The sequence below is a fragment of the Leopardus geoffroyi genome, chromosome B1, assembly GCF_018350155.1.
Source record: "Leopardus geoffroyi isolate Oge1 chromosome B1, O.geoffroyi_Oge1_pat1.0, whole genome shotgun sequence".
Lineage (NCBI taxonomy): Eukaryota > Metazoa > Chordata > Mammalia > Carnivora > Felidae > Leopardus > Leopardus geoffroyi.
This window is the reverse complement of record NC_059327.1, coordinates 43,520,404-43,534,144: the sequence shown is the minus strand read 5'-3', so window position 1 is coordinate 43,534,144 and position 13,741 is coordinate 43,520,404. Positions and strand designations below refer to the sequence as shown.

The window sequence follows — 13,741 nt, the reverse complement described above, 5'->3', positions numbered from 1 at the left end:
GGAAGATACTGAGAGAAGCATTTTTACCTAAGTGAATATCTTCCCCTCCTTATGTCCAGATGTAATGCAGAGGTAAAAACATGTCATCAGAAACCCCTAGGGGCTTGAGGGAAATCTTTGTTCCTTTAATGCAGTGTAGTTCCCTTGCATTGTTTGGCCTAGTGGTCCTGTTATAAAAAAAGACATCTACTGGATCTCTTTTTCTCTCCCCCCACTCTTTTTTGCAGACTCTTGTAGACTTTTGTCCTCAGAAATCTGTGCTTTGGGAGTTAGTTATTCATGGGTGAGTGAGGTTACAGCTTCAAGTAGCCATTTCAAATTCTTAAAGCTCCTCATCTCTGGTTTCATCTTCAAATTTTCCTTAAGAAAATTCTTTGGCTAGGTCAAAGAAGGTACACAATAAATGATATTGCACTAGCAAAAATAAATTAGGAACTTTTGAGATCTCTTTAAACATTCCCCAACTCATAAAAGCTGTCATCCTCTGGCAAAAATGTATCCATTTCTCTTTTGTTAAGTAAACTCTCTGCTAGAATACTACTGCTAAATTAATTGGCCATTATAGTAAGCTGATAATATTTCTCATTCAGTAGGGTCTATTTTAAGAATGTGAGTTCAATATGCTTATAAATCTAGACTGTATTATTATGATGGAAACAAGGACTGTAAATGGCAAATACTTGGGAATACCAAGTGAGAACATTGTTAATGTGGTTCCAACACCAGATAAATAGAATTATCTTCAATGGCACTTAAAAGCATTCTAATTCCCAAACCTTATTTCAGAATTCCTTTTGTGTCCATATTTCTTACCTTCTGACCAATTTCACATCACAATTTTTAATGTCACTTCACATGTGAGCCAAAGATGGTGCCTATGCAATCAAAGCATTTGGCTTTAAATTTTTTTAATGTTTGTTTATTTTTGAGAGAGAGAGAGAGGGAGACACAGAACCCGAAGCAGGCACCAGGCTCTGAGCTGTCAGCACAGAGCCTGACATGGGACTTGAACCCACTAACCACAAAATCATGACCCGAGCCGAAGTTGGACGCTCAACCCACTGAGCCACTCAGGTGCCCCAAGTGGTCTTCCCTATAATTGAACTATTTACCATTCACTATCTTGAAAGCTTAAGAACTTAAGCTTAAGAATGAAAGCTTAAGAATTTCTGTGGTGGTTGGTAAATGTAGTTTTGCCTTTTGCATCCTGTGAGACATTGTAACCCTAGTAAGGTGAAGAGTGGACTCAGGTCAAAATATTGGAGGTTATACGTTTATTTTTGAGTAGAATGCTGAGTGAAAAAGAGCAGAGGTAAGGCCCAGCTTTGTAGTTTACTTGACACAAAAGGTTTTTTCTTTTTCTTCCTAAATATAACTGTGCTCTGATATGAGTAAAAGCAACCAATAAATAAATAGCAGATTGAGTAGCTGAGCGGTGGGATTTGATGTTAGTTTTCACTGTTGACCAGATAAACAGGCACATGGAAGTAACACCATTTTGGAAATTGAGTTTCCCAAATGAGCTTTGTTTATAAACTTTGAACATATCAAAAATGGGCAGTTTATTAAATCTTTTCTACCAACATCACTTTTTTTTCCCCTCATCCTTTTTTTCCTCCATGTTATTGCCTGCAGCAGTCAGTTACAGTCACTCATGCTAAGTAGAGTTTGAGTAGAGCTAATATTGGCAAAAATATACTGTTTGACCCCTTCCCCCACTGCTTATGGTGTGGCATGATTTTGTGTTTTGAACCAGTACGTTTCAGCTGTGAAATGCACTCACTGCAAGCACTGAGCTGAGTGCATGGAAACTGTTATGCTTCTCATTTTATGTGATCTACTAATTGGTATGTAGCAAAAATAATTTTCTAAAACTGTTTTGTTGCTTGTTTTGTAATAAAACCATGTGAAATACTGAAATATGGTGTATGTTTTCCTAACGCTGACCTTCTGTCCGTGGGTGGGTGATCTCTCTAGTCAGTGTGCCCTATTACTGGTTTTCTGGACTTCCCGAGGTAAGTGCCTGCACAGGGCAGGGCTGGCGACCTCTCTTCGTGGCGTGGGGGTAGACCTGGCCCCGGGGCGGGGACGGTGTGGGTGATACGTGTGGGATCTGCCAGGTTCTGCCCCATAAAGTCTGGGGGTTGGCGGAGGCGGCACCCAAGCCGGGAGAAAGTGTTGCTCACGTTAGAGCAGTTGCGAGACCAAGGTAACTGGAACAGAGCGAAGAAGGAAGGGGGCAGAATGACTAGATCTCTGCTGCGGCCCACCGCGCTCGGACAACTCCTGCTGTGGCTGCTGCTGCCCCCGCTGCCTGTGCCCAGGGTCGAGGCTAGGAAGTCCAGGCCCTCGCTGCCCTGTCCGGCGGCCTGCGAGCCTACGCGCTGCCCCCCGCTGCCCACCTGCTCCGCTGGGGCGACGCCGGTGCTCGACCGCTGCCGCTGCTGCCGCGTCTGCGCGGCAGCCGAGGGAGAGGCCTGCGGCGGGACGCTGGGCCGGCGGTGCGCCCCGGGGCTGCAGTGCCGCGCGCCGCTCAGCGCCCAGCGCTTCCGCGGCGCCTGGATGGGCACTTGCGGCTGCCCCGCGGTGGGAGCGGCCGTGTGCGGCAGCGATGGGCGCACCTACCCCAACCTGTGCGCGCTGCGCGCCGAGAACCGCGCCGCGCGCCTCCGGGGCGCGCTCCCGGCCGTGCCCGTGCTGAAGGGCGACTGCGCCGACCAAGGTGAGCGCCGGCCCGCGCGCGCTCGGGCGCTCGCGACTCCTCTAAGCGGCGCGCGGCACTCGGGGTTAGCCGCAGGCTCGTCCCTGCGCCTTTGCCTGCGGATTCAACTCCTTGTTCCCGATTTTCTTTCCTTCTTAGGTGTCTCCTTACCAGTTCCCATGTGGTTTCTCCCCATTTGCCTCCCCAGGCCTGTTAAACACCGTCTCCCCCTTTCCCTTTCTTTTTTTTTTTTTTTTTCCCCACCCGGGATGGGATGACAGCTGTTTTCCTCAAGGCGTATCCTTACGGGATGGCCGTGAACATAAAGGGGAGCCCGAAGAGAGGAAGGGGAGGGAAAGGGAACTGGAGGAGGAGAGAGACCGGGAGTTTGGGGATAGGACACCAGATGCGGTCAGGCAGCGGGGCGCCCACCGCCCCCAAGCATGGAGCATTTCTTCTCAGGGACCAGGAGTGTAGGCCGGCTCAGGAGCAAGTACAACTTCATCGCCGCCGTGGTGGAGAAGGTGGCGCCATCCGTGGTTCACTTGCAGCTGTTCCGCAGGTAAAGGAGGCAAGAGGCGGCCGCCACCTGCCCAGCGGACTGTTTATGAGCGCCTGCCCACTTAAGTCCCTGCGCTACCGCTTTACAAGCATCGTTTAGTCATAAAACCTGCTGTGAGGAAATCGCAGCTCAAAACAGGTTGAGTAATCTGTTCAGGGTGGTTTAGCCAAAGAGCGGAAGCGTAGGGTTCCTGACTTCCAAATCTGGGCCGCTCCTCTGCACTTAGTTGCCTGGGGTTTCTCCCTCCCTCATCTCCCACAGACAAAATCTGAGAGTCAGATGTAAGAGCTAGAAGGCATCCTGATGGTGATCTTGCTCAGGCTGCTCGTTTGCATGGAAAGGAATCATGTGTGACAAGGCCAGTTAGTAGTGGATCCAAGCTGGAACCAGCCTTCTCTTACACTCTCTCCCTGCCTGGGTCCTCAGTAATGTGGCACTCAGTAACGCGGGATCCACATTTGGCCCCAGTAGCATGATTAGATTAGGTCTCTGAAGCAGAGGGTTGCTGCTCTGACCATCGCTGAAGATGGGGGTCAGAGGTGGTCCCTGGAAAAGGGGAGCTGGAATCAGCTCTCATTCGTGATCCTAAGAGATGGCCAAGGCATTGAACATGCAGAATCCAATTACACATGGAGAGCATGAAAACAGACAGGAGAAAGTAAAATGTCTGAGAAAACCGTGGTGGCGGTATGCTTGATAAATGAGAGGTTCCCATGTCCCCAAACTGTGATAGATCCCCTAATTTTCCTGCCCTCTGCTTATGCCGTTGTCTTGCTGAGACAGGTCACCTCTTAGCAGCAAGGATATTCCTGCATCCAGTGGCTCTGGGTTCATAGTGTCTGAGGATGGGCTCATTGTTACCAATGCCCACGTCCTCACCAACCAGCAGCGGATCCAGGTGGAGCTCCAGAGTGGGGTCCAGTATGAAGCCACTGTCAAGGACATTGACCATAAATTGGATCTTGCGCTGATTAAGATTGAGCCAAACGTGAGTATGCAAGGGCCAAATCAGTCTGTACAGCTCGGGATTTTCATCAATTTGCTGATACTTTCTTTCCCACCCCACTCCCACACATCTTTTCTACCTGGTATATGCTCTTTTCTGGTTTCTTTTTTTTTTTTTTTCCTGTTTTTCACTCCTCTTTTGTTTATTTTCCTCTCTGCCCGTCTGTATATCCCTAACAATTTCTATTAACTATCCAGCCTCCTTTACCTCTTTTTTCAACAGATGCTGCTTCTGGGAAGCTTTGTTTCTGCTTGCCTTAGAATACTAGGAATGATTGCAATGGATTCAAAGCTGCTGAGGAATACTTTGAGGTGCTTGCTACACAAAGTGTAATCTGCACTTCAGCAGCATTGACATTATCTGAGAATGTTTTAGAAATGCGGAATCTCAGATCCCACCCCGGGCTACAGAATCAGAATCTGCATTTTAATAAGATCCCCAAGTGATTTGTGTGCACGTTAAAATTTGAGAAGCACTGCTCTGGGTGATCTCCTTTCTGTTTGTGGCTTAACCTTGACTAGGAACCTTTGAGCTGGAATCGAGCTAAGTTGCTAATGTCAGTTTATGTTCATCAGCTACTTCACTGGTGGTTTAGTTATAGTAATTTCTACAAAGCAATAGTTTTAGATTTTAGAGATGATACTGATCATCTTATCAAGTGAGAGAGTTTGGTGGTTGCTGGAATTTGAGGAAGAAGCATCAGGCACTTGTAGAATGTATGTGGGTGGGTAGGTGATTCTTGGATTTTAACTGCCCAAATGATAGAGACGGTGTCATATGTGTGTTGAACACAAATACTGGTTGATTCTGTTCTTGATTTGTTTTTCACCTCTCTGTCCTTCCCATCCCTTCTGGTCTTGTGCAGACTGACCTTCCTGTATTGCTGCTGGGAAGGTCATCTGACCTGTGGGCTGGAGAGTTCGTGGTGGCCTTGGGCAGCCCGTTTTCTCTGCAGAACACGGTGACTGCAGGAATTGTCAGCACTACACAGAGAGGGGGCAAAGAGCTGGGGCTGAAGGATTCGAACATGGACTATATCCAGACTGATGCCATAATTAACGTAAGTCACTTGGGAGGGCCATCCTCAACCCGTTAGGTACTGACAGGACAGTGAGAAGGACATGTAAGAATGCCCTCTTTTCCCATTGGCCTGTTGGGGATGTCCAGAGTACAGTTAGATCCTCACGAGAGGGATGGCATGCCATGTTGTTAGAGTTCAGCCTGTTTGATGTGATAATTGGCATCCATGGTAGCCTCTTAGGTCTGTCATAGGGGTCACCCCCTGCTGTAGAAGGTGGTGGTCCTTTTGCTGTTGTCCTTCATTGGCACTGACTTCAGCGTTGGTGATGACGGGGGCACGGCTTTGCCTATCTAGGAGGAACAGGCGCTCACCAGCGTAGGCTGCTTTTGGTAAACCTCTTTAGGAATCATGTATAAATGACAAGGAGAAAAGTACTGACTTTTCCAAATTTCTGTCTTCAGCATGGGAATTCTGGGGGACCTCTGGTGAACTTGGTAAGTGACCACTTTCCTTGCTGCTTCACGTCTCTTCCTCACTTTCAAAGACTTTACAAATTCCATGATGTAGACTAGGATGTCACCCTTGTGTAGAGATTTGTGGTAAGATGCTTTTCTGTTATTGCATCGTTTAAGTAACCAGTTAGCAGAAATTTAAATCTGCAGTGGATTTATCCTCCTGGCATGTGATTTCATCAAACTGAGAGTGCTAGGGTTTACTTATGCTTACTGACATCTCTTGAGCATGCGTTCTGTCTTCATCGCGTAGTTAACACAAGTCCTGGGCACTAAACTAAAATAGATGTTAAATGACCAACAGTACTATGTAGGGTTTATCCTTGAAACCCCTCTGCTGCTGCGTATGAAGAACTGTTCCTGATCTCAAGATGCTAACTACATGATGTGGTCTGTTCAGGGTTAAATTTAGTCTTGATAGAGATGACAGAAAAGCCACAGTAAGAATCCATTGCTCTGTCATGTTTCTTTAGTTTCATTCAGCATTTCTAGTGGAAATGGGAGTTTCTTGTTGCTTAATTATGTGGGGAAAGCATGAGAGTGTAGTGCTGTTTGAGACAGTCTGTGATCATGCTGAGTCCCTTTGAGCTGATTGTTTTTGGTTCTTTACACATTACACTTACTTTTTGGAGGATGAATTGTATGTGAAATTACTGAGCCCCTTTTTGCTTAGCAATGCATGTAATTTTTTCACCTGCTTTCTCCTGTAGACAATGAGTCTACTAGAGGAGGGTGACATGCACATTTTCAGGCCACATTCCAGACCTACTGAATTATAATATGTATTTTTTAAAATGTTTATTTATTTTTGAGAGAGAGAGAGTGTGAGCACAGCAAGCAGGGGAGGGGCAGAGAGAGAAGAAGACACAGAATCCGAAGCAGGCTCCAGGCTCTGATCTGTTAGCACAGAACCTGACGTGGGGCTTGAACCCACAAGCTGTGAGATCATGACCTCAGCCGAAGTTGGATGCTTAACCAACTGAGCCACCCAGGAGCCCCTATAATATGTATTTTAGTATGATCAGAAGTCCCTTTTCTACCCTTGCCATTACTCAACAAAGGCTAAAGGATGATGAAGTGCACCAAGAGGAAAGTGTTTCCCACTTCTTAGCTTTGGCCTTGTAGAGCTTTGTTCTTTAAGGTCAATTAGCTAATCCTGAATAGTTTCACTGAAGTGTTGCCTTTTTGCCTCTTCCATGTTTTTTTTAGTTTCATTTAAGCAGAAAAGGCAAATACTCCCTGTCCTCTTATCCCTGTCAAAATACAAACTGTGGTTCACTTTTAAAATCAGTTTGGCGAAGGAAAAAAATGAGCTCAAGATTTTAAAAAATGTCCTCAGTAGGGATTTGCACATGGGTAGGTACCCCCCCTCCCCTGGTTTTCCTACAACCCTGTGTGTCCCGTAAGGTAACATCCACTGCTCTCTGTTGAAGTCCGCTTTCCTCTAGCCCCTCTGTGTTCTGACCCTCAGTGACTGGCTTCACTCTCTCCTCTGCTGGTTTTAGTTTTGTACCTATCAGTTTGCATGACTTGGAGACCTAATGATGGCTCCTCCCTTGCCAGGATGGTGATGTGATTGGCATAAATACACTCAAGGTGACCGCAGGAATCTCCTTCGCAATTCCCTCAGATCGAATTCGACAGTTCTTGGCAGAATTCCATGAGCGCCAGTTGAAAGGTGAGGGGAGTTAGGACTTTTTCTTCCTTTCTTGTGTTTTTCAGGAGCACTCTATCTTAGAGACTGCCATTAGGAATTCTGTAGAATACTGAGTCACTAATACCCAGCTCTTATCACGTTGGCTTGAGTGGCAATATTGGGAGACAAGGCACAAAGCCAGGCATGTATCGTCCCCAGAAATATGTGAATTGTGGTGGAAAGGAAACCCATGGGCGAGAAATGGGAGTGGATGGGAGGAGTGTTCATGCTAGTGACAAAGATTCTCTGAAGCATTTTCATTGCTGACATCCCAAAAAGACAGTTATTATTAAGTTTATTTACTTATTTTGGGAGAGACAGAGACAGCATGAGCAGGGGAGGGGCAGAGATAGAGGGAGAGAGAGAGCACCCCAGGCCCTGCACTGTCAATGCAGAGCCTGACCCAGGACTTGAATCCATGAACCATGAGATCATGACCTGAGCAGAAACCAAGAGTTGGATACTTAACCGGCTGAGCCACCCAGACGCCCCTGAAAAGGCAGTTATAATAATAGTAAGGATAATCCATGACTTGGTGTCTTTTATGCTCTGCCCAAAGGAAGGAATTCTTGTTGTTAATTTTCCTAATTTTCCTTTCCAGGAAAAGCTCTTTCACAGAAGAAGTATCTCGGTCTGCGGATGCTGCCTCTCACTATGAAGTAAGCGTGGGTTTGAATGTGTCTGGGTTGTTTTTCAGAAGCAAAAGTCACAGCTGGACAGTCTTAACAGGCGATCTAAAGCATTTGGACCACAACTAGCTACTCTTGTGACTGCAGGGCCTCGTTGTCACAGAGTAGGTGCCTCTGCTGGCACCAATATTTGCTGAACGTTTCAGTAGCTTCTTTCTCTGTGGCTCTACCTTATAATGTCCCATGGTCCCAGGCTTCGGCAGAGAACCAGACCACCCCGGGGAAGAATAACTGTGACCGGCTTGATGGAATTCTCCCTGGCCACTTGGAGCCTTGAGTAGAACAGATAAGAGTACCTACTGAGTTGCAGATTTTGGCCAGGGCTCTGAAGATTATTAAGTCATTGTGTTTCTTAACCTTCCGGGAAAACTCTTCTCACTTTTCTTAGCCTTCTTCAAGAGATGAAAAGGCAAGATCCAGATTTCCCTGATGTGAGTTCTGGAGTTTTTGTGTATGAGGTGATTCAAGGAACAGCTGCTGAAAGGTAAGAGCGCAGCTCACGTGCCGTGGTAAAATGTGTGTTGGATTGAGACGTGCACTGTTCAGTACAGTGGCCCTCCCCGCACATGACTGTTGAATACCCAGATGTGGCTGGTGTGACTGAGGAACTGAATGTTCTTTAATTTTATTTAAATAAAAAAAGAGGCAATGGATGTAAAATATTTTTCCATTAAACATACCTTTTGTTTTGGAAGGACTGCCTTTCATACCTTAATCACTGCATTGTGTAAGATGTTGTATAGTAGCATAACAGGTGTGTGTTGTTTCTAGTGGATTTCAAAGACTTATATGAAACAGTGGAAAATAACTTAATAATTTAAAAAATTACATGTTAAAATGATAATACATATATTGAGCTAAAATAGGTATATTTTTTAAATGTTTATTGACTTAGAGAGAGAACATGCACACAGAAGCACGTGCAAGGGAGGGGCAGAAAGAGAGGAAGAGAGAGAGAGAATCCCAAGCAGGTTCTGCGCCGATAGCGTGGATCCTGACGTGGAGTTTGCTCTCATGACAAGTGAGATCATGGCCTGAGCTGAAATCAAGAGGTGGACGCTTAACTGATTGAGCCACCTAGGTGCCCCCAAATAGGTATATTATTAACATTAGTTTCATCTACTTTTAAAGATATTTCTAAAAATTAAAAAAGTTTAAAAAAAATATGCCTACCAGAAAATTTAAAATTATGTATGTGTCTTGCCTTACGTTTCTATTGGACAGTGTGGATTTAGACTTTTGAATACTTGTGTTTGGAAGGACTTCTTTTGGGAAGGGGATGGTTCTTTGTAGCCCAAGAATTCATGATGAGTTAATAGCATAAGCTTAAATTAATTTTGCTAGGAATTCTCAAATCTACTCTTTCGATACCTTAGTTATTAAGAACAGGAAGAATTCAGAGGACTAATGGTTTAATAATATATTTTAGGTACTTTCAGACACTTTTTCTTTGAACTCTGGAAGACCGTATCAGAGGCCAGCACTGAATGAATGAATGAATGTAAATAAAGCAAAGGCTAGAATAGCTTATCAAAGAAGTGCTCAGCTGATTTTACTCTTGTCTTTAAACATTTATAGTAACTACTGAGGGAAGAGGTGGTTTGTCCTACAGTTATTTTCCTGAGTCTCTCTCTTATACTTCTTCAATATCCCTTTCTCACTATTTTTGGTTTTCAAGAGCTCAGTCACCTTTTTAGACTATGGCAACTCTTTTACTAGGGGGAAGAAACCACAGGGTACTAACTGTTCAGAATAGCTAAGTGTTAGGTCTCATGTTACTAAATTTGGCTTGTCATAGGCTTTTCTAAACTTTCTTGCTTCCTGCCCTGCCCCCACCCCTTTATTTTTAACTTTTGGCTCAAGGCCAAAGCTATTTCTTTCCGCTCTCCAAGTCCTTGCTACTCAAAATGTGGTCTGTAGACCAGCAGCATTGGCATCACCTGGAGCTTTTTAGAAATGCAGAACGACAGGCTCTACCACTGAATCAGAATCTGCATTTTATTTTTATTTTTAAAAATGTTTATCCTGAGAGAGAGAGAGAGACAGAGAGAGAGAATCCCAAGCAGGCTCCATGCTGTTAGCATGCAGCCCAGCTCCTGGCTTGATCTCACCAACCGTGAGATCATGACCTGAGCCAAAATCAAGAGTCAGATGCTTAACCAAATGAAGCCACCCAGGTGCCCCAGAATCTGCATTTTTAACAAGAGCTGCAGGTGATTTGGATGAACATTAAAATATGGGACTTGCTTGAAGTCACCGATAAACCAGAAATCTATTATTTCTGGCTTCACCCACTTATATCTAATAATAATCACAATTATTATAGTAATAACAGCTGGCACTTATTAACCACTATGTCAGGCATCATTTTAAGTGTTCTACATACTTTTTTGAGCCCCCAGTAGTCTTATGATATAGGCATTAATTTATAGTAACAGCAGCTGTGGTACAGAGAGGTAATTACTTGAGAGGTACATAATTATCCAGAGAGCAGGGATGTGGAATCTGGCTTAACCCCTGGATTATCCCGTTTTGTAGCTCCTTCTCTTGTTTCTGAGAGGCAGAGTGAGTAGCCAGGTGGGTTTTCAAGTCTGAAAGACCCAGGATCAAATCCTTTAGTTTCTTCCAAGCTGTGGGACACGGGAAAGATCATTTATCCTGGCTAAGCCTCACTCCTTCATTTTGGTGTGTAGTTTACACATTTATCTTTTTTTTCTATTCACAGAACTATAATGAATTAAGTTTCTTCTTTGTACACTGCCCCAGTCATCCTCCTGAGGTGTCCTTGTTCTAAAGGTTTTCCATGCTTTTAGCTTTGCCCTCAAACTTTTCATAGCCTCTTGCTTTAAATTTCTATTAAAAAAAATTCCACATTCTTGGTAATCCTCCCACATACTTCCTTCGACTTCCCATATCTTTTTTATTTTTTAATTTTTATCAAAAAAATTTTGTTTAATGTTTATTTCTGGGACAGAGAGAGACAGCATGAGTGGGGGAGGGGCAGAGAGAGGGAGACACAGAATCCAAAGCAGGCTCTGAGCTGTCAGCACAGAGCCCGATTCGGGGCTCAAACTCACCAACCATGAGATCATGGCCTGAGCCGAAGTCGGTCGCCCAACCGACTGAGCCACCCAGGCACCCCTCCCATTTCTTTAAAATGGTGTCTCCTGGAGTCATTTCATTTGATGAGCCTCTTCCAGCCTATTACTGACTTTAAGAGAAATCATCAGCATGGCCATATATTATTGCAGTGTTTTGTGTTTGGAGGTGCTTTTTGTTTCTAGACTATGTACTCTATGTGAAGCAAACGTGTTGGAGACAGAATGTAATCACAGCTTTGGGGAAAAGGAGCCTACAACCAGAGCCTTAAATATTTAGACTTGGAGGGGTGACTGGTTTTTGACTAACTGGAAGCAGAGCCACCATGCAGCTCAGCATTGTCTACTTCCACAACCATGGGTGAAGATGGGACAAGTGGGCTGTCAAAACCAAACTGATAGAGTACAACTGTCTGGGGAAAAATGTATATTGCTTGGAAATATATTGCTTCATCTTTGCTTGAGGTTTACAGAGGTCAGAGAATGATAAAAACCAAAAGCTAAATTCCCTATTCCAAACCAAATCCAATATACGGGAGGAGTAAACTTTTTACATGATTGTTAGAGTATTGACTTTATAAAGGTAAGTAAGACTGTTGTCCCCAGGTGATAGTCCCCAGGACTATCTTAGGATAGTCCTCATATTTGGAAGGATTGAGGCTATTTCTGGTTTCCTGGTTGTATGTTTAATGACAGCAAAATAATGCCAAGAGATGACATTAAATTCTGGATGGGGACAAGCAAAACTTACAGTTTCATGGTTCTTTTCTCCCCCCCCAGCTCTGGGTTGAGAGACCACGATGTAATTGTCAGCATAAATGGGCAACCTGTTACCACCACAACTGATGTTACTCAAGCTGTTAAGGACAATGATTCCCTTTCCATGATGGTTCGTCGGGGAAGTCAAACTCTGATCCTGACAGTCACACCTGAAACAATCAATTAAATATCTTGCCTTAAAGAGAAATTATCTAACAAAATCAAAGCTATATTACCTGGTTTGTATTGAAGATGTACCAAAGATGGCAAGTTTTAGGTTCTCTTTCTTATAAAGAAAAATGAATGCTTTAAAACACACATACATTCAGGGACCTTTTGGTTGGGGTGCTCTACTGTTGGTTGCTAAGAAGCCTTACTAAAGCAAGTGAAGGACATGGTGCCAGGAAGTCTGGGAACTGATAACATTTTATTTAAACAAAGAAACAACTGAAAGACAGGCACAGTTTCTAATTTAACCTTGACAGAAGGCCGCTTTAGGACTTTAAAACTTCTCTATAGCTACAAACTGGATATAACACAAACATCCACACACACACCAAATATGAAGAAACAACCTGAATCCAGAGTGCAAAGGAAATCCAATTGTTAATAATACTCCTTTTCCCAGTTTTTCAGGTTGTATCATATTTGGCCAGGGTTTATACATGCAGAGGATGGGCATCATTTGCAAGTCAAACTGACACTGGCAACTGCAGAGTGTCACAGAGGAATATTAAAGATTCTCATGATCACCCTGACAGTGGTCTCCAAAAGCTTTTCTGACTGAGAAGGGCTTCTTTTATAAGACAGATACTTCAATAACTTACAGATTTTTACCTTTTTACCCAAGCTCATCCTCCTGGCAACATTAATGATTTTGAGTCTGAAAGTTGCCAAAGTGTTGTTTTTAAAGAAAGTAGCTTTTGGTGGGGGTTTGTGAATATCCTGAGATTTTTTTTTTAAAAAGTGTGAGATGAGGCAGGACTTGTGGCTTAGAGTAGTATCTTATTTTTGGTAAGATTTTAATTTTAGTTTGTTTTCCAGATTTCTCTTAGTAGTTATTATTTTTTTTTAATACAGTGTCTCCTTAAATTCTATGCAGAATTTTATGTTTATGTGCATTTTTTCCTGGGGAGGGGGTCTAGTTTCTTCATGACCTACAACAATTTAAAAAATACTATATACTTATAGTATAGAGACTATGAATAAGAATCTACCAATTATTACTATTGTAGACAACAAGGTTAAGGTCAATGTGGCACAGAACTTTCAAGACAGAATAATCTGTTTTAATTTTTCACAGTTGCTACCATTTAAGAATAGAAGCACAGTGAGCATATTTATCAGGGATAATAAAGCTGAAACTTTTAGAAAAGCTGATTCATAATGACAGAACATATCCAGAGTTTTTTTTAACTGTGATTCTTGGTCTTTAAGTCAACTATTATGAGACTAAACTTTGAGTACTTCTACCTTGTTTCTAGAATTTATCCTGAATATCAGGCTCTTAGTTTGTCCACAGAGTCCTCCTTTTACTTTATAGTTAGCAGTTCTTTTCAACTTAAATTGCAAAGGATGGGAACTAAGCTTTTGAAACCACTTATAATTCAGAACATTTCCTTTTATTCCCAGTGATTTGGGAATGCAAAAGCCTGGTTGTCTCTTTCCCTACTGACTACTATAGCCCACAGTGACAG

General features: G+C 43.5%; 1 protein-coding gene across 1 annotated transcript; it reads left to right on the top strand.

Moving 5' to 3' along the window:
* Nucleotides 1–972: 972 nt before the first annotated feature.
* Nucleotides 973–12,265, top strand: HTRA4 (HtrA serine peptidase 4). Its single transcript, XM_045459891.1, has 9 exons — nucleotides 973–2,722; nucleotides 3,164–3,263; nucleotides 4,047–4,251; nucleotides 5,135–5,329; nucleotides 5,752–5,784; nucleotides 7,366–7,480; nucleotides 8,100–8,157; nucleotides 8,576–8,671; nucleotides 12,066–12,265. Exons 1-9 carry the CDS (start codon nucleotides 2,245–2,247, stop codon nucleotides 12,229–12,231), a joined length of 1,446 nt encoding a protein of 481 aa, XP_045315847.1. The 5' UTR covers nucleotides 973–2,244; the 3' UTR covers nucleotides 12,232–12,265.
* The last annotated feature ends 1,476 nt before the right edge of the window (nucleotides 12,266–13,741 follow it).

What these genes read in the sequence shown, in the direction of transcription:
- HTRA4 (XM_045459891.1), top strand. Translation starts at nt 2,245, where the DNA reads ATGACTAGATCTCTGCTGCGGCCCACCGCGCTCGGACAACTCCTGCTG. An exon ending in TGATTAAGATTGAGCCAAAC is followed by an intron (nt 4,252 to 5,134) that starts GTGAGTATGCAA and finishes GGTCTTGTGCAG; the next exon opens with ACTGACCTTCCTGTATTGCT. An exon ending in GGGGACCTCTGGTGAACTTG is followed by an intron (nt 5,785 to 7,365) that starts GTAAGTGACCAC and finishes CTCCCTTGCCAG; the next exon opens with GATGGTGATGTGATTGGCAT.